Source organism: Neopelma chrysocephalum, unplaced genomic scaffold (assembly GCF_003984885.1).
Source record: "Neopelma chrysocephalum unplaced genomic scaffold, ASM398488v2 Primary Assembly neopelma1_253, whole genome shotgun sequence".
Lineage (NCBI taxonomy): Eukaryota > Metazoa > Chordata > Aves > Passeriformes > Pipridae > Neopelma > Neopelma chrysocephalum.
The window spans coordinates 1,701,718-1,721,796 of record NW_020897915.1 but is presented as its reverse complement, the minus strand read 5'-3'; the positions used below and the strand labels follow the sequence as shown (position 1 = coordinate 1,721,796).

General features: G+C 48.0%; 1 protein-coding gene across 4 annotated transcripts in view; it reads right to left on the bottom strand.

The window, feature by feature from the left end:
* Window positions 1-20,079, bottom strand: part of FERMT2 (fermitin family member 2) — a 53,330-nt gene that overhangs the window by 7,532 nt on the left and 25,719 nt on the right. For 2 of the 4 annotated variants that reach the window (XM_027703969.1, XM_027703970.1), the window contains exons 3-10: window positions 13,387-13,521; window positions 9,690-9,722; window positions 9,013-9,238; window positions 8,810-8,912; window positions 8,253-8,360; window positions 6,159-6,293; window positions 4,378-4,427; window positions 1,608-1,732 (exon numbers count right to left, since the gene is read on the bottom strand). In XM_027703969.1, coding sequence (XP_027559770.1) covers window positions 1,608-1,732; window positions 4,378-4,427; window positions 6,159-6,293; window positions 8,253-8,360; window positions 8,810-8,912; window positions 9,013-9,238; window positions 9,690-9,722; window positions 13,387-13,521 — 915 coding nt within the window. The remainder of the gene's footprint in view (window positions 1-1,607; window positions 1,733-4,377; window positions 4,428-6,158; window positions 6,294-8,252; window positions 8,361-8,809; window positions 8,913-9,012; window positions 9,239-9,689; window positions 9,723-13,386; window positions 13,522-20,079) is intronic. The other 2 variants (XM_027703971.1, XM_027703973.1) reach the window with 1 other exon arrangement.

The following is a 20,079-nucleotide window of genomic DNA, read 5'->3' as shown; positions in this document are numbered from 1 at the left end:
GTGAGGAACTATGCTTGAAAAAGAGAGGGAAAAAGCAAAAACAGGGAAAAAAAAGGCTAAGTTCTCCAAGGAGAGGGTCTCAGTGCTGCCAGATGTTTGTACCACATCTTCCAGGGGATGAACACTCCACACAGCAGGGACAAAACCCACTGTCAGCTGTCTCTTTTTCCAAGTGACAGGAAAATTGGGGGGAAAAAGCAAGACCTGATTTGAAAGAAACAAAGCCAGAACTAATGTATGCCCACAGAATTAACCTCATGGATCCTGCCTGGCCTTGTGAGTGGATCCCATGGCTGGCAAATACCGCAAAATTTCCCTGGAATATGCTGAATTGGAAGGGATCCACAAGGATCACTGAGTCCAACTCCTGGCCCTGCACAGGACATCCCAACAATCCCACCCTGTCCCTGGGAGCGTTGTCCAAACCCTCCTGGAGCTCTGGCAGCCTTGGGGCCGTGCCCACTGCCCTGGGGAGCCTGGTCAGTGCCCAACCAACCTCTGGGGGAAGAACCTTTCCCTGATATTTCCTTTCATGAAAGGATACAAAAAGGTGACTGGATGGGTGTTGACTCCCACCCTGAAACCCCTCTATGTTATTTATGCCAGGATGGGATGCCCCATCCCTGGAAGTGTTCCAGGCCAGGCTGGACAGGTCTTGGAGCAACCTGGGATAGTGGAAGGTGTCCCTGCCCATGGCAAGGGAGCGGAACGAGATGGTCTTAAAGGTCCCTTCCAACCCAAACCAGTCTGTGATTCCATGATTTTGGCTGCTACAGTGAGCGGTGAGGTGTGAGCATCCCGCTCCCGGAGTCTGGAGAGAACTCCAAGTGGTTGGATAAACACGGAGGGTGATGAACTGAAGCAGCCAAGTCCTCCCAGGCGCCGCTTCAACGCCGCCTCCGAGATTTTTTAAAAGTGCCGTCACAGCAGATCTGTCAAAAGCTCCCAAAAAGGTCCTGCGGGCCGGGCTTCGCTCCGACAGCAGCCCGAGGTCGCTTGGCATCCCATCTGCTCCTGCCTCCACGGGGAAAACAAATGAGCTCTCTCTGCAGCCCCGTGGCTGCCGGAGCAGGAATGTTTAACTTGACGCAAGGAAAGCCAGCAACTGCAGGAATTTAAAAACCCGAGGCTCGCAGTGAGGCTGCTCCCAACCAGCACCGGGCTGAGGAGGGAAAAAAATCTAAGGCAGCAGAGGAGGAGAATGGTCTGTTCTTCCCAGTTTAAACTCTTTTTTCTGCCGTGGGAATTGTGACTGAACTAAGTATGACAAAAAGAAGTGCAAGTGGAAGGTGTCCCCGCCCATGGCAGGGGGTTGGAATGAGATGGTCTTGAGGGTCCCTTCCAACCCAAACCATTCCATGATTCTGTAAGTTGTCTCCTCGTGCCACTGGGGAGCTGTTGGCGCTTCCCTGTGGGATCACACTGTCTAGAAGTCCAAGTCTGTGCCACGCCATCAAACCCAGTCACCTCATTCCTTTAAACACGTTTACCCAACCCTGGGACGCCGTGACGAGGTAATAAAGCAGTGGGAAAGCAAGATGCAGGAGGAACAGCCTGTTACTGGAATAAAAAGCAGCTTCTCTTCCTTCACCTCACACTTCTCTTACCTCTCAGGTTCATCTGGTGAGCAGGAGTCCCGTTGGATTCCTCTTTGCTTTTGTAGCAGGAGATCGAGGTATCTTTGAAGGTGCACCAATAGGGCTTGTAGCCTTTCAACGTCAGCTTCTTGGGCCTGCCAGACACATGGAGGGACATCACGCTTGGTTTAAGCTCCTAAAAACAAGCTGCTGCACCAGGAAACTCATTATTTCACCCCTGGAAACCTGCTGTCAGCAGCCTGGGTTATTCCCCCACCCCTGGGATAGTCCCTGCCCGGGGGCTCAGCCGAGTTGAGCTCCAGTGGCAAGTTTGGGCTCTTCAATCCCATGGGGGCAATTTGGGACAAGGTGGGGGGAGCTGGAGAACTCTGTTACAAAAACAGACACAGCCCTGAACCGCTGCAAAACCTGCCTCTCCACCCACCACACGAAACTGGAACCACTTTGCTCGAGCTCCGAAGGGAAGCGGCACTTCCAAGGACTCGTCAGCTGCGCGCACGCACCAGTGCACTTGTTTTGCATTTAAACGCTCCACATCCCAAAAGGTTCACTTCTTTTCTATGGAAAACATGGATTTTGCTTGATTCTGCAGGAGAACTGACAGCCCTGCAAACCTGCAGCAAAGCAAAGCGACCACTTGGCAGGGTGGGACCCTGAGCTCATCCCACCACGAGCCCAGGGCCTTTGCAGAGCTCCAAGTGTCCGAATTTTTTTAACCTTCCCTAATTTATAAACCTTATTCTAAGGCTGGATCTTCAGCCTCTCACGCATTTCTCATATTTCCATCCCGGAAACAGCTGCTGATCTCTCATCTGCAGGGATCAAATATGTGATGGCCCCAATTGCTTGTCCTCAGGGATCTGCACTTCCATTTCCAAGCAAAAGCGAGCTGGAGGCTGCTCAGGTCAGAAGGAAATCAGGGGGGTGGGGGAGAAACAGTGTCTGCCTGAACCTCCCTGCTCCCACTCCTGTGATGGACACCTGAGCTGGGGCATCTGCTGCTTCCTCCTGCCCTTGCTGGATTTCCTCCTCCTCCAAAAGCCCTGGCACACCCACAGCCCTGCCCTGGGAAAACTGTACAACCACAATTTCCTTTGAAAGCTGCTTCCCACCATGGAAGAAGTCACCAGCCTCCAGCCAAGCCATCCCACACGTGCAGGTTTTTCCACCCTTCGTTAAAGGTGCCTTAATGCATCTTTATTGTTTTTGGATTTTTTGGGGGGGCTCCTTTAAATTGCAGGAAGGGCATTTTGATGCTGGATATAATATACGGAGATATTGGGAAGGAATTTTTGGCTGTGAGGGTGGGGAGGCCCTGGCACAGGGTGCCCAGAGAAGCTGTGGCTGCCCCATCCCTGGAATTGTCCAAGGCCAGGTTGGATGGGGCTTGGAGCAACCTGGGCTAGTGGAAGGTGTCCCTGCCCATGGCAGGGGGTTGGAATGAGATGGGCTTTAAGGTCCCTTCCAACCCAAAACATTCTGGAATTCTATGATTTTGGCTGGCAGGGGAGAGAGAAACATCCCAACTCTCTTGCAGCAACACCAGGCACATATAAGGACATATTTACAGGAGCTAAATCTATGGAATATTAGGGACACATATTGCAGCTCCTCTCCAAGTGAAGTGTGACAAGAGGCACATCCAAAGCTGGGCCAGCTCTGAACACTGTGCCATTTACATTGGATTTCTGGCACTAAAATACCTCTTGACCCCCATTTTTAGGAGCAAATGGAATTCTCTGTTCAATTTGACAGCTTTAAGTCCTAACCCCAGGGCGTTTTAAGCTTTCACTGGGCAGAGGAACCGGCAGCTTCTGGCTGCTCCATCTCCTGGTGCTCCAATTTGCAGGCAATTAGCTCCCTGAGTCCTGCCTAATTTTATTGACAAATCAGCAGATCAAAGGGAAGAACAAGTTTTTTTGTTTGTTTGTTTGTTCAAGGGAGGGAAGAAACACCCACTGAGGGGCTGCAGCCCTGAAACCTTGCCCTGATTAAGCCAGACCACAGGCCCAGACAGACGCAGAGACCTCGTTAATTTGCCTTTGGAGAGGGAGAAGGACTTTTTCAGAGCCAGGTTCTGGCTCCAGAACCAAACAATTAATAAAATAAAGGCTTGTTCCAGAGCTATTTTGCTGCCTACAGCCTTTTCCCCTCCCCTCTATCCTGCAGTTCTGCTGTGAAATCTCATCACTATTCCCAGTTTCCAGAACTTTCACTGTATCCCTCGCCGCAGCCGGCAATAAATTGCAAAAGACAGTCGTGGCTGCCAAAAATGTTACTCCAAAGCCCAGACGCTGCTGTTCCCGGTTTCCACGTTCCACCATCCGAGTCAAAGCAAACTAAGAAAAAATCCCTAAATCCTGAGCGAGCTGGAAGAGGAGCAGAGTCAACTTAACCTGCTCCTTCTGGCACGGAGAGGCTGGAGAGACTGGCTTAGAATTCATCCAGCCTCCTGCAAACGAGGAGAAGTTTTTAGGTCTCACTCCTAATTTTAGGATGGGTTATTATCTTTCAGGATGGTTTATCATCTCCAGGGCAGTAAATGTGTTAAAGAAATAACCCAGCACACGTTGCTGAGGCTATGGGCTGCAGCAAACTCTCCCAGTAGGAAAAACATCCTGAATTTTGTATTTAAGAACTAATCAACTTCGAGTATTGAATATTTTGAATATCTTATGGCCAGGAGATGGGGAAAAAAAAAAGGACGTTAAGAGGTAGGACCATTAATTATTCATTGCCATTACCAGTTTCACAAGCAGCTCTTCCCATCAGCACTTACTTGAAGACTTTAATGTAGTCGGCGAGCTCCGGGATGGAAGTGATGTCACCCTGAAAATCAAAGATTATCCCATTCACCCGCCTGCCCCAGCGGAGCCGGGACGGTGGATCCGGGAAGGGAAGGGATGTGGTGCAGGGGAGGAAGCCGGGGGGGGGGGCAACATCGCGGCTCAGGGGTCACGGAACGGCTCCTGAGAAAGCCTCAGAGCCGCTTCCCGGGAGAATCAAGCGGTGAAAAATCTATGGCACAGCCCAGCAGCGCTGTTTGGAAAGCAGAGGACAAGGTTTTTATTTTCCTTTGAGGAATTCCTGCTGTTGCTGGAGCCAATTCCCACCCGCGAGGTCACGGGCGGTCACAGCGGCTCGTGTTCGCACGGGGATTTTTCTCCTCCTTCAGTTACTTCCCTGTGCTCCAAAGAAAAGGAAAAGATGCACCTCCACAGAGAACTGACTGGAGAAGGGATTTCTGTGTCTAGAAAGATTTTCCCCTCCCCCACTGGATTTTTAAATATTGAGTTTAAATTCCCTTTTCGCATGAGGAAAATGTACAGGGGGGCACTCGCAACTCCCGGGAGCTGAAACTCAAGGGTTTTCAAGGGATAGAAAAAGGAAGGATTGCTCCAGCAGCTTCCAGTAGCAGGACAGTTTACTTTCAGTCTGCAGTGAACTGTTTATAGATACCACAGGGAAAAAAACCAGCAGAATCTAAACAAACAATCCAGTAATTGCCCATTATCCGTATTCAATTACTCGAATGCATCTGGAAATGGCTCCTGGTTGCAAGCCCTACGGAAAGGGATGGGGGTTTTTTTTGGATGAATCATTGTCCTCTGTGCTCTTATCTGGCAGGGCTTGTTCCTTAGTGGTGTGTTCCAAATCTGGTTTTGAGAAGAAATTAGAAAATATGTCTCGGTGATAAAAATTTGTCGTCGTTTCTGTCGCAGCCACTGCTTTATATTGCAAAGCTCTGCTGTTGTTAATGCCAATAATACAGCATCTAAGCATGGATGTAACTTCAAAAAGACCCTTCATAAACACTTAAAAAAATTATATGAAGTGCAAAACCGGAAAATTTCAGGGATTTTAAGGTTGGAAAGAACTTAAAATGAAATTTAGAGACGGTATAAATGTGCAGAAAGCCTGGAAAAGCTGTGCTGGGCCAAGGCTGACAGGACTGAGTCCTTTTAATGCACTTTAATTTTAAACCTTTACATTTTTAAAGGTGGAAAACGAGTGTTAAAACAGCATATTTGAAACACCCCCCCCAAATCCTCTGAAATAGAGACACAGGCTAAAATCCAGTCCAATAAAAGTAAGGTTTCATAAGCATAAATTAGTTCTGAAAATCACAGCAGCCGTTTTAGGTGCTGTAAAACGTGAATTAGAAACAGAGGAAGAGAAACCTCAGCGTGGAGAACTCAGTATTTGGGAAAGTCAGTAGTGAGGACAGAAATCACATCCATTTAAATTTAGTTTTCCATTATTTCATCAGGCTTGGTGTAGGGGGGGTTCAGTAAGATCCTGGTTCCTCCAGGACTTCTCCAGACGCTTTCTGTGGTTCCCCGCCCCCAGAACTATCCCTCAGTATCTAAAAAATCCCCTATTTTAAAGCAAATATTATTGGGGTCTATGTTTTGTGCCGCTTCACTGGGCTGGGGGCAACTTTCTCACGGAGAAATAGAAAAAAAAAAGGGAGAGGAAGGAAATGAAAAAAGGTTGTAAGCCTGAAAAGATTCCCAGGAGGGAAGGAGGGGACACACATGGTGTGTCTGCAACCCTTACCAGGATCGTGGACGTCTTGCCCCCTTCCAAGGTAATTTCCAGGTCTGAGAGCGCAGCATCCACCTCATCCACGTCCTTGTCGCTGTTGTTCAGGTGGTTTTCTGAGGACATGATGGACAGCTTGTTGATGTGGTACTGGAAGGCAAGGCACAGGAATGACCATCTTGGATGTTTTCAGCTCAAGGAGTCTGTGGCACAACCCCTGAAGGACCTCTCTGGGCCCCACAGGGCAGAGCTGCTCTTTCCACAGCATCACAGACTGGTTGAGATTGGAAGGGACCTCTGGAGGTCACCTGGTCCTAACTCCCTGCTCCAGCTGTTGTCCAGGACCACGTCCAGTTGGATTTTGAGTAACTTTGATAGAGACTCCTCAACCTTTCTGGGCAACCTGTGCCAGTGCTCAGTCACCCTCAGGGTAAAAAAGTGTTTCCTGATGTTCAGAGGGAACCTCCCGTGTTCCAGGTTGCGTCCACGGCCTCTGGTCCTGCCACTGGGCACCTCTGTCCATTTCCTTCCCTGCCTCCCACCAGGTATTTATGTACTTAGTAAGACCCCCAGAGCCTTCTCCTGGATGAACAATCCCAGCCTTTCCCCTCCTGGACCTTCATCATCCCTGTGGCCCATCACTGAGGACTCTCTCCAGTCTGTCCACGTCTCTCTTGCCCTGGGGAGCCCAGAACTGGATCCAGTATTCCAGGTGTGGCCTCATCAGTGCTGAGCAGAGGGGCAGGATCACCTCTCTTGACCTCTGGAAATGCCTTGCCCAGTACAAACCAGGACACTTGCTGGTGGATGGGGCTGTTCCCTCCAGGGGCACCTTCCCAGTGCCTAAAGGGGCTCCAAGAGAGCAGGACAAGGGCCTGGAGTGACAGGACAAGGAGGAATGGCTTCCCACTGCCACAGAGCAGGGTTAGATTGGATATTGGGAAGAAATTCTTGGCTGTGAGGGTGGTGAGGCCCTGGCACAGGTTGCCAAGAGAAGCTGTGGCAGCCCCATCCCTGGAAGTGTTCCAGGCCAGGTTGGATGGGGCTTGGAGTAACCTGGGCTAGTGGAAGGTGTCCCTGCTCATGGCAGGGGGTTGGAACAAGACAGACCAAGTCCCTTCCAACCCAAACCGTTCTGTGACTCCGTGTCTTTGCATCTGTTTTTGCCCCAGGAAACCAAAACATCCATGAAATCTCACAGGAAGGACTGTGCCCAACCCACTCTGGAGTGCTGGGATGTAAACTGAGTCATTATATTTCTGTTTTCTCTCGTTTTTTTCCTGGGAGGGGCCCTTGGAGCAGACAGCCCTGCTCCTGAGGGGGACATTCCTGCATCCTACAGCGACGAGTCGTGCCAGACCACACGGAATAAATGTCTGCCACCCGTCCCACAGAGGTCAATAGCAGGTGTAGGTGTAGCATTTATGCCAAATCACACCGAGTATTTCAAAAAACACATAAATAAATAGTTCTGGGAAAACCCACAGATTATCCCCAGCTGTTTGGGGGGCACAGGGCCAGAAAGGCACAGTTCAGTAACACCCTGCATGTATTGGGTGGGTTTAAGAAAGTGCAAAACTAAAAGTTAAGATAGATATAAACATGTTTGGTAAAATAAGGTGAAGTTATTTTTCATGAGAAATTATCAGCAGCGAACATTTAAATTCAAAATAGATCTAATAAACTCAATTGAGGATTAGGAGATGGGAAGTGATCCGACTTCTACCAGCTTGAGAAGGCCAAGCTCCCACCAAGGATGGCTCCCACCAAGGGTGAGGCTTAAAATACATGATTTAGATAGGATATTGGGAAGAAATTCTTGGCTGTGAGGGTGGGGAGGCCCTGGCACAGGTTGCCCAGAGAAGTTGTGGCTACCCCATCCCTGGAAGTGTCCAAGGCCAGGTTGGATGGGGCTTGGAGCAACCTGGGCTAGTGGAAGGTGTCCCTGCCCATGGTAGGGGGTGGAACGAGATGGTCTTAAGGTGCCCTCCAAGCCAAACCAGTCTGTGATTCCATGATTTCACTTATCAGGTTAATCAGCGGAGAAACCTGCAAAGCCACGAAATCAAGTTTAACCCAAACCATCAGCGTCTCAAGGCTGTGTCCCACCTGCAGTGCTGCAAACATCATCATCTCCTCCTCCGTGCACTCGATCTCCTCCAGCAGAATCGCCCACTTGGACTGCTCGTACAGCTGGTTGATCCTGATGGCGTCGTACTGCGGCACAGCACAAAAACACGGAACCGTCGGAAAACGCACGCGCCCAGTTCAGGACAAACCACCTCATGCACTGGAAGGTGTCCCTGCCCATGGCAGAGGGTTGGAATGAGATGGTCTTTAAGGTCCCTTCCAACCCAAACCATCCTGGGATTCTCTGATCTCTCAACACAACGCTTCAACCCGAGACTGAAAATCCTCTGCCACCGAAGCGAAGTGGCTCTAAGAACCCCCAGAGCATCTCTAGCAACCCCTAAACGTTAGGAAGCTGATATACAGGGAGCACAAATCCTGTGTTTGATTCTTGCACGACCCATTTTCAAACTCCATTCAAATTTTCATGCTTTTTTGGGAAGGTTTTACCAACACAAAAGCACGTTAAGAGATCCAGTCATCCTTTGCTCCAAGCCTTTGCCTGCAAGATGCAAGTGAAACAAGTAGCTCTGTACCTTTGGGTTCAGGTCAAAAAAGCTGTAGTACTTGAACCGCAGTAGCAAAGCCTCGTTTTCTTTCACCTCCTGCTCCATCAGGGATCGGGACGAATCCAGCCACCTGTGAATTGCCAACACGGGATAACACACACAAAAACACTCCGGCGACGCGATTTAAAATCAGCAAAAAAACCCCCCAAATCCTCGACTCCTCGACTCACCCTTGGTTGATTTTGGCTTTGTCGAGCAGCGTCTGGGGCTTGTACATTTTTGCTAAGGACTCTGGGGAGGTGACGGGCTGGCTCACGGCCAGGATTCCCGGATTCCCTTCCGACAGGGCGCTGTCACCGAACCAGGCGGAGGTGGGTGACAGGGGGCTGCCGTCGTGGGCGTCGTAGGTCGGCGTCATCGTTTTGCTGTACAGTCCTGGGCTTGAATAGATATTTCCTACCAGCAAGGGGAATAAAAGCCTGGAGTTAGCTTTGGGACAAGCCCTGCCTTGCTCCCAACCCAGCCAACGGATGAAAAAAAAAACCTTCCCTTTTTCCACCATTATCTTTCCACAATGGGAAAACAACTGCGCTGCTTGTTCTCCCACGGAAAGCTGTCCCTCTCCTCTCTCTCTCTCTCTCTCTCGGCTCTTCTCCAAGAGCCAAACCGATGGAAAACTCATTCCATCCCACACGGTGGGAAAAGACACAGGTCTCCCACGCCTGGAAAATCCTGCCCCCTGAGTCTCTGTGGCACCTGGGACATGAGTGGCCCCCGACTTACCGGTATTACCTGTTGCTTAAAGATTTTGGAAGTCAAAGGTTTTAGAGGAGCAGGAAAATAAACTAAGGGTGCAGCCAAAGAGACCAGAGGCAGAGGGCAAAAGTCCTACTGAGGTGGAGCTCACCTTTGACGGGGCCGATGTAAAGAATATCGGTGCCTATGGAGAGGGAAAAGAAAGGAGGGAAGTGAGAAGGCGAGAGAAAGTCACCCGGAGAGCAGGAAAGGACAGAAGCCAAAAATGGGCATTTTTAGAAGGAGGCAGAACAGCACAGGTGAGGTTGAACCACCCCAATGGAGTGTTGGCAGTGGCGCTGGTGGACTCGGCAGCAAAGCAACCAGAGTGACTTCACGTTATTTTACTCATGTTACAAGGACAGCCGGGCACGGAAACGCGGCGTTTCCCGGATGGAAAAGCTTGCTGAGATGGCCACACACATTTGGTATTAATGTGCTGAGCGAGTGGTGCGACGTGGTGCAGAACTGATCCCAAAGCTCAACGTTACTCACAGGCCCTTTCAAAGCTCTGCAGCTCGTACGGACTCACAGCATTCGAAAAACCCACCCAAACCTTTTAAAATGAGTCTTTTTGAAGAGAAACAAGCAAATCACAGCTTGGCATCTCACACCCCAAAATAGCTGAGAGCTGAACAGAGAGCTGCCTCATCCCTGGAAGCGTTCCAGACGCTTGGATTGGGTTGGATGGGGCTTGGAGAAACCTGGTCTAGTGGAAGGCGTCCCTGCCCATGGCAGGGGGTGGAACTGGATGGGCTTGACATCCCTTCCAACCTAAACCACTCCATGAAACAGCCCCTATTCATCTCACAAGAACATTGATTTTCACATTAATATAAAATCCAGATTTTCAAGAGAAGGGAGGATCAACCACCATGTCCTAATGCCAGGAGTTCCGCTGCGTGCATACGTACACTGGGCAATGAACTCACTCAGCAGCATCTGCTGGACATAAATCTGCCCACCAGGACCTGGAAGGTCCTACAACAAACTGGATTTTTGGGAAAGGGCCGTGTCCTTTTTAAATCACCCGCCTGTGATTCAGACACACAGTTCGATGCATCCCAACTCTCCCTCCCAGAGCACTGCTGAGGGTGTTGAAGGCAGTGACAGGGTTGAGATGCCACAAACAAGGTCATGTGTGCCACCTCCTGCTGCTCTGAACCGCCACCTCAGGCCACACTCCACCTCCTCTACTCCAAACCATCCCTCCTCCCTCGCTGCACAAGGAATGGCACACAGCTGAGCTAGACTGGAAAATTCCAAGACCAAACCAATAAAAAAACCTTTCCAAACCCTCATTTTTCACGACGGGTATCTCAAGGAGCAGGAGGAACTGTTTGAATCAGCAGCATCATGCCCATGACTGCCAACTTTCTGGCTAGGAGACACCAAATAATATAGAAATGGGATTCCAAACTGCCTGACGGGATGGAAAATAAAAGTGAAAACCACCAAATAAAAGAAAACCATCAGGATGGTTTTAATGCCCCTCCTAGTTTTGCTGGCATCCTGGTTTGGATGGGACCAGTGAGCACTGTGGGTACCTCCATCAAGACAGATCCAGGCATGAGCAAAAAAAGCAGCAGAAATGGTGAAGGGATGGAGATACCCCCCTTCAGGCTTCACACTTGCAAGGAGAAGGCCAGGGATGATTTGCCAGGTACTCAGACCAGGTACTTACATGTTGGGAGTTGGACTCGATGATCCTTATGGTCCCTTCCAACTTGAGATATCCTATGATTCTATGGTTATAAAAGCAGCAGAAAGGTGCTCTCCCCATGGGCTGTTACAACACTGGAGCAGAGCAGCCCAACAAGAACCAGCAATAAACCACCATCGCCATCCGTCAACCACATCCCGAAGGATGCTCCTGCCTCCTCCCCATCCATCCTTGCAGTGTCTCAGTCTCAGCCTTCACGTGGCTCAAGCGCACAGGGCCGAGCATCAACTGGACCAACAAAAGAAAAATCCCACTTCTTGCCCCAAATTGGGCAGGTTTTTCCACGGATATCCCCCCACATTCCTCTGATTGAGTGTTCGCTCCATCAGAGCAAAGCTTCCCCTCCACTGTTCTCCTCATCACCTTCTCCAAACACCCGAAACATCTCAAAAGAAGCTTCCCTTAAAAAATCTGCCCTAGGCCAGGCAATGTCATGGAAAGTTCCAGTAGAAATAGCTACAAATTTGGCTAATTTATATGAACAAGTGAAAACAGGTCTTCTAATGGAAAGTGTTGGGCAACACGGCCTGTGGGAGTATTGGCAGCCCTGCCGACCGGGATTTAAATGGTTTCACTGCCAGGTTTGGGATGCTCAGTGACAAAACACACCCAGCACATCCCCACACACTGGAACCAGCACATCCTGAATTATTAACTTGTTTTTCAGAAGCATTCAGCACACGGACTGGCGCTGGAACAACGCTAGGAACAGTTTATTCAGATTAAAACCACGACTTTTATCTAATGGCACCTGAACGCGCAGGAATTCAACCTGCTGCAAGTGATTTCATTCACAGGGAAAGCAAAACCAGCAAAGTGACTCACTGAAAGAGCAATAAATAATTAAAATAAAACCCTCTCTTCTGCCTACATTTCCCCCAAAGCAGGCCAAGTATTTCCTATTAATCCAACAGAGATGCTCTCTGTGAACACTGGTTTTTGGAAAGGCTTCGTACAGACTTTCAGGATGAAAAAGCCAAATGGAAATGAAAATTGGCTGGAGCCTTGCCCAATGTCTCTGAGCCAGGAGCGGGAGAGGAATAGCCCAGAAGCATTTTTAAGTAACTGAGAGGAGAAAGAGCAGGATCAGAGCAAAAGAGGGATTATTTTTCCCTTGCCAAGATCCGTGCTGATGGTTTGATGCGGAGCCCGTGGTGCAAAAACCTTTCTGCCTGCAAGCCCAGCACCACCGCTGGCATTAACCACACTCCATGACCTTCCCTTCAGTTAATTTAACACCAACTAATACAAGTTTACTGAATTCCAAGGTATTTCTTTTAATCAAAGATGCCCTGCTACCCTCAGATTGCTGGATTTAAACCCAAGAGCTTTGGCAGCCAGACGCGTCTCGCCCTCCCGGCAGCGCCACCGACTCCGCAAGTCCATTTGGGATAAAGTGCTCCCACTTGGCCAAAATGATGGTTTAAACTCCTGCCATTTGCCTTCAAACACCAGACTTCCAGCAGCCACAGAACAGAGCTGAAAAACCCTCTGCTTGCAAACACCTGCATCAATTTGCTGCCCAGGGTAAGAGATGTTACTCCATCAAGAATATTCCTCCATCAGGGATGTTATTCCAATCAGGGACGTTACTCCACCAGCAACTGTCTTCCCAGTGCTGATCTGGTTCTGGAATTCAGACTGGCAAACTACCACACAGCAATAAAAGGGGTTTCTTTTAGCATTAAAATCCACAGCTACACACTTAACATAAGGCAACACTAAGGCAATTAATAAAACACTGCTCTTCCTGGGTTATAAATAGGGAGTAGGACAGTGGTACAGCCTAAAACACACCTGGAATTTGACATTAGGAAGGATTTTCCTTAAGAAAACCTCTCAGTAACACAATTTGAGTGTTAAAGTGGTCACATTTGTGTTCTGGTTTATTTTATGAAGCCTGGTGTTGTTCTGCTCCCCGAAATGCGTGACAGCTCCAGACATGCATCCGTGACCGAGTGCTGCAGCCCTGCAGGACTTGTGCCATTTATTTGAGGTCCGCTTCTTGCACAGACCTCAAGGAATTAAATCAGACTGATATTGCAGTGCCAATTTTTCCCCCCTCCCATTTTTTTTCCTGGCTCACCAGACCCCGGTGTGATGAGAGGACCCTCCAGCTCGAAGGCGTCGTCTTCACATTGATCATCCAACTTCTTCTTCTTTTTCTTTGATGGATCTCTGGGTTTCCTCAAAAGGGAGAGTTCTTCTGGATGCCTGATGTCTGGGGAGAAAATGGACCACTTTTATAACAGCAGGAGGGAAAAAAAAGGAGAAAAAAGGGGAAAAAAAGGGGGACAAAAAGAATATCCTTCCGTTAGGAACAACATCCAGCAATGTTCAATATCTCCCTCGGCTGATTTTCCTGCTTTGCAATGGTTAAAAATCAAGTTGAGAGCGTTTTCCCTGCAAGCCTGTTGGAAACAAGCACTGTCCTTGGCTGGAAAGGTAACACAACATTTGGATAAAATGTGGAATTTCCCAGGTACAGACACTCAAATGTAAATATAAGCACTGGCAGAGGCTGTGGCAGAGCCTGGTACCACTTCCACCCATTAAATATAAATAATACAAACACAAATAATATAAAAGCATGAATATCAATAATATATAAATACAATGCATAATAATATAGAAGTATAGTAATATATAATAATATATAAATAATAAAAATAAATAGAAGAAGAAATACAAATAGATACAGAAATTGAAATAGAAATCAGCATGTAGGTAACAGGCCAGGTCCTCCCCCTCCCACAGGAGCAATCCAAGAGTTGAGCCATTTATTTACACAGTTACAGGCTGGACCTTAAAGCCTTTATTTAAGGCACCCAATTTTTAAAGAGATTTTGGCCAAAGGGTTTCCTTTTCACAGCAAATCTGCCCCATTTCCCTGCCCAGGACCAGCCTGAATAATTCAAAAACCATTTAAAATGAGGAGCATCTTAGTGTGTTTGTGTTTTAAGCCGTGGGGAGCAATGAAAAAGAGGATTTTAGGGTCATTTCCCACTAAGGCTGTACTTTGGGTCTGCTGCAGTCGCTTCCAAGGGGGAAGGAGCTCCCTGGGAAAGCAAAACCCACTGTCCATTGTACCAAGGAAACCAGCAAGGGACTGGAGCAGGGCCAGGGGTCCCTCACTGGCACTGAGAAAACCAGGATGGGGGAAAACCCTCCGTCTGCTCTAAACTGGGCTCAGTCGATTTGTGGGAACTGACCTGGAAAAGCTTTGACCTGGGCATGGAGCCATCCCACTGCAATGGGGAAAGGCTGCAAAAAGGGTGGAGAGTTCTGAAATACAGCTTGGATTGAGAAAAGAAAGGATTAGAGAGCTGGGGGTGTTCAGCCTGGTGGTTAAAAGGGGCTCCAGGAGAGCTGGAGAGGGGCTTGGGACAAGGGATGGAGGAACAGGACAAGGGGGAATGGCTTCCCACTGCCAGAGGGCAGGGATAGATGGGATATTGGGAAGAAATTCCCGGCTGTGAGGGTGGTGAGGCCCTGGCACAGGTTGCCCAGAGAAGCTGTGGCTGCCCCTGGATCCCTGGAAGTGCTCAAGGCCAGGTTGGATGGGGCTTGGAGCAACCTGGGATAGTTGTAGGTGTCCCTGCCCATGGCAGGAGGTGGAATGAGATGGGCTTTAAGGTCCCTTCCAACCCAAACCAGTTTGGGATTCTATGCTGATTCTATGGAAAGGAGATTATGGCACATGCCTGAGCCTGGAAGGAGTTTTGGAATCTCCTCTGCAGGTGACTGTCCCTGTTCAAGCCCCTGTGTTGTTTCTCGCTCTGGTTTTTGCGCGTATCCCCCCAAAATTCTCAGCTGCATGGAGACATGCCAAGCTTTGCCTTTGGACGCCCTGTGGAAAGCAGCCCCTCATCCCATCCCTGCTGTAAAAGACGGGCAGGACTCAGAGGAGCAGGAGCTGGGGGCAGGACTCAGAGGAGCAGGAGCTGGCTGCAGCCAGGCTGTGTTTTCCCACCCTGAGGAATGCTGAAGGAGACAATAAGTCATTATCCTAACGAGGGGCAGTTACAGGGCTCAGATCTCACCACGTGCTGGCAGCAGTGGGAGTTCCCTGCGCACCCCCAGGGGCGGGATCATAATTAAAACTGGAATTTGGTCGCCAGCACGTGACCCCAGCAGGACACACCCCCACGGCAGATGTGGCTCTGCTGGATCGTTGCTTGCCCACACCAGCATCTTTCCTTACTGAAAACAGGCTGGAAAATATCCAGCTGTGAACTTGCCCCATCCAGGTGACTTCCAGGGATGGATCCCACTGGCCCTGGTGTTCCTGAATCCAGAGGCTGGGCGCATCTGGATTTAACCAGCTTTTATGTTGCAGGTCTCCCATCACAAACCATCATCTGTCACAGCTTTAACTTAAGCTTTATTTTTATTTATATATCTAGAGACACTTACTAAGATTTTTATTTATTTTTGTATAAGCTTTATTTAATTTAAGCTTTATTTTTATTTATGTATTTATATATATTTATTTCAATCACGTAAGAGAATCCCAGAATGGTTTGGGTTGGAAGGGACCTTAAAGCTCACCTCATTCCACCCCCTGCCATGGGCAGGGACACCTTCCACTGGATCAGGTTGCTCCAAGCCCCATCCAGCCTGGCCTTGAACAATTCCAGGCCAAAAATACGTAGATTTATATCTACATGCAGATGATATAATAATATAGATAAATACGTAGATTTATCTCTTTATCTCTATAATATACAGAGATTTAAAATCTATAAAAATATTTAAAATATATAGATTTAAATATATTTTTATATATATAGTACATATACAATATTATATATATATGTTTTATACATATATAAATCCCAAATCTTCGTTCACAAAGCCTAGCCATGATGACATATATAAAAACCTATATATATATTCTATATACAGAATTTTATATATATCTTTATATTTTATTTTATATACAAACTTATTCTATTATTTATTTTTGTTTATATATTTATTCATATAATATTTATCTATTTTATTTCTTTTTACAGATAAGCTTTATTTAATTTCAGCTTTAATTTAACACCGATTTATTATTACTACACACACACTACCCCACTAAACCCCATCCCTGCACCCACCAGTTTCACTGCCCAGCTTTTTGACCATTTCTAGCAATAAATACCTAGAGCATGAATCCAGCCAGCTCCACGCATTCCCATTTATCCCAGCCAGCTTACCTCATGGAGGAAGAATCTGCTGGGACAACCGGGGTCACGCGCGGGGGACAACAGGCAGCAGAGCCTAAAACGAGGAGTTCCCCTGGTATTTTGGAGCAAGGTTTAGACTCTGATGTTTATTTATGGTGCATTAGCAACTGATGGAGCCTCTCAGCTGGAACCACTCAGGGAGGCCGGGAGAAGGGCTCCGGGCCAAGCCCGGCTCCTGGAAGCAATCTCTTGGAGTCGGCCCAAGGCTTGACCATCTGATATCAAAAGAGACTTTTTATAGTCCCTCAGTTGTTCCTGACGCTGTCAAGAGGGTTACAAGGATACAGGCAGCTGCTTCCAAGCAGCACATGGCTGCAGGGCATGGCAGAGGCAGCACATCCTTGTGATGCCGGAGCATCCCTGCAGCTCAGCACGGCTCCTCCTCGGGATGAGCCGCGAATTCCTCCCCAACAGCATTCTGTGGGATGTACCAGGGACTCCAAGCTCACTGAAGCCAGCTGAAGGAATGGCTTTAAACTGAAGGTTTAGATGGGATATTGGGAATGAATTCTTGGCTGTGGGGGTGGGGAGACCCCGGCAGAGGTTGCCCAGAGAAGCTGTGGCTGCCCCTGGATCCCTGGAAGTGTCCAAGGCCAGGTTGGATGGGGCCTGGAGCAACCTGGTCTAATGGAAGGTGTCCTTGTCCATGGCAGGGGTGTTGGAACTGGATGATCTCTAATATCCCTTCCAACCCAAACCATTCTATGGTTCTGTGAGGAAAAATTAAAAATAAAGCTTGTTGTGCTAAAAACGAGAGAGCAGAAAAGCATCAAGATCAACACTGATTTTATTTCCCGCCTCAAATTATGATCTACAAGTGTACAAACGGTCTTAAATAGAGTTGGGCTTAGAAAACATGATGTTTAACTTCTGTAGCTGAAGTAGAGTCTATCCCAGGGTGGAGGGAGGGGCTTCTGTTAACCAAAAATTGGACAAAGAACTGCTCCAGAGCCCGAAATCCGTATTTTCTGGCCATGAGAGCAAGAGTAAGATCCTTAGATTATCCAAGAGGTGCAAAAAAATTCAAATCCTTTTTATAGGTTTGGGATTTTATGGGTTTTTACTAAGTGCCACTGAACCTGGAGGAGCCCATTTGCTGGAGTTGTTCACTTGGAGGTAAAACATCTCCCCAGGGTTTGACTCTGGCCTCAAATTCCCACACCAAATCCTCAGTTACCCGCTTCATCCACATTTTCCAGCTGAAGCCAGGCTGCCAAAGGTCACTTTGAAGGAAAAAGGGGTCAGTGAGATGTGGGTGGGCCAGCAGAAGGGACCTGCTGAACACAGCTAATGTGTTGACTCTTCAATTGACACGTTGGTCGGGGCTGTGTTTGCTTTCCAAGAGGCTCCTTGTCTGTACACAGGGGACAGATGGCACTGGCAAAGTCTCCTAGAATTGACTGCAAATGAGCCTTTTAGCATTTTATTTCTATTTATTGTGTAAGCACTTAGAAAGCCAGCTCTCCAGCCTCTCACTGAATGTCCCTGGCACTGCTGGTGGCAGCCACCAGCAGAAACCATCCACAACATGATCCACACAGAGGGGAGAGCACCAGCCAGAAACTGCTCCAAAACCATTTTTCAGCTGGATCTGAGAAGGGACTCTCTGCATTATGGCATCTCCTGCCCACACTGGACCAGCTGCAGCTGAGCCATAACATTGCTGCAGATCCATGTCCATGTCCTCCATCAAATTTAGGGGATTTGTTGCCCAGAGAAGCTGTGGCTGCCCAATCCTGGAAGTGTCCAAGGCCAGGTTGGACAGGGCTTGGAGCAACCTGGGCTAGTGGAAGGTGTCCCTGTGCATGGCAGAGGGTGGAATGAGATGATCTTTAAGGTCCCTTCCAACCCAAACCATTGCAGAATTCTGTGGAAAGGAGATTACAAGTCATGCCTGAGCCTGGAAGGAAGAGTTTCAGAGCCTGAAACATGATCATGAAGGAGGCTTTCAACCTCCAAGAGACCTTCTTCCAACCCTTGGATGAAACCATTTTACAGCCTGTGTTGCCTCTGGCTGAAGGGAAACCCTTTCCCTGTGTAATCCCTCATTTCTCATCCAGTCCCTGCACAGCCTGTCTGGCCCAGCTCTTCCCATTTATCTGCCACCCAGAGACGAACAGCAGAGCTGGGATTAAACCTTCCTTCTTCACAGTGAACAACCTGCACCCAAAAAAATTACTCAAAAAAAAAAAATCTGCCTCACAGGGCGCAAAATTCCCAATTTATCCTTTTTTGCCCTAACTCCACCAAATAAATCTTGCAGCTGCTGCATCTTTAACCCCCAAGGTGTGTTGTGATGGAAATTCCAGAAGGGTTTGTGTTGGAAGAGATCTTACAGACCATCCAGTCCCACCCCCTGCCATGGGCAGGGACACCTTCCACTATCCCAGGTTGCTCCCAAGCCCTGTCCAACTTGGCCTTGGACACTTCCAGGGATGGGGCAGCCACAGCTTGTCTGGGCACTGGAAAGCAGTGGTGGGAATAGATGGGAGCAAAATCCACTTGTCTCAGGGTGGAATAAAGGGTGATTTTACTTCTTTTCCTAATCCAAGATGTAGAGTTACCAGAACCCACCAGTCAGCTCAGCAAAGGGTCAGGGGACCCACAGTGATGATTTCCGTGCTCCAAGGGATGGGCTACCCCTCCCACAAGGAATTAGATTTATGGAATTAGATTTATGGAATTAGATTTATGAATTTCTTGCATCACCCAGATATGGGAGACGATGTCACTGACTGGAACAGGCTGAGTATGTATCAACTTCCTCAAATATTAAAATTATGGGAAATCACGCTAATTTCAACATTCAGCTCTGATACATAAGGAAAATAATGTGATATATAAAGAATATTTTGATGTAGAAGGAGAATTAACGTACCAAAGAAGTTTTCAGCAGCCAATTTCCCACCCCACTTCTAGCTCCCTTAAAGGCCAGAGGGTTGGTTCAACTGGTTAGCCCTTGAACCATAAAAACTCCCTTATTTTACTTGTAGCACAGTCAGCATTTAGGGGAAATCCTCTCTTTAATGCTGATCCAGCCACCCTCCGCCAGGAAATGTGTTCTAAGTGGGATATCTCTGGGAAGTGGGATATCTCTGCACTGGATCAATGCTGCCTTGAACCAATGACTCATAAAAATTACAGCCCTTGTGCATCACTATGATGAGTCTTAGAAAAATGAGACCTCAAACCCCATTTTTCTTCCACTTCAGACTTAAAAACAACAACAAAAAAGTATTTTGCTTTGGAAGGAGTGAATCCTGCGGATCGTTTTTCACAGTGTAAGTTTACAGAATTAAGTATCCGACTTATCTTCAACATAAATTCACTCGAGATAAAGTTTTGCAAAACAGACCAGAGGGGGGAAAAAAGAAACCTAAAAAAAAAAAAAAAGACTTGCATAACTTCTGAAGTGCCTGGAGATAAGGCTGTGGTTGTACTGGACTCTGGGCAGGATCTGATGGAGCAGGTCCTCACCCTCCAGCACAGTTTACCGGGTTTGTACATTCAGAACATTTTATTATGGGTTCTTCAGATGCCCA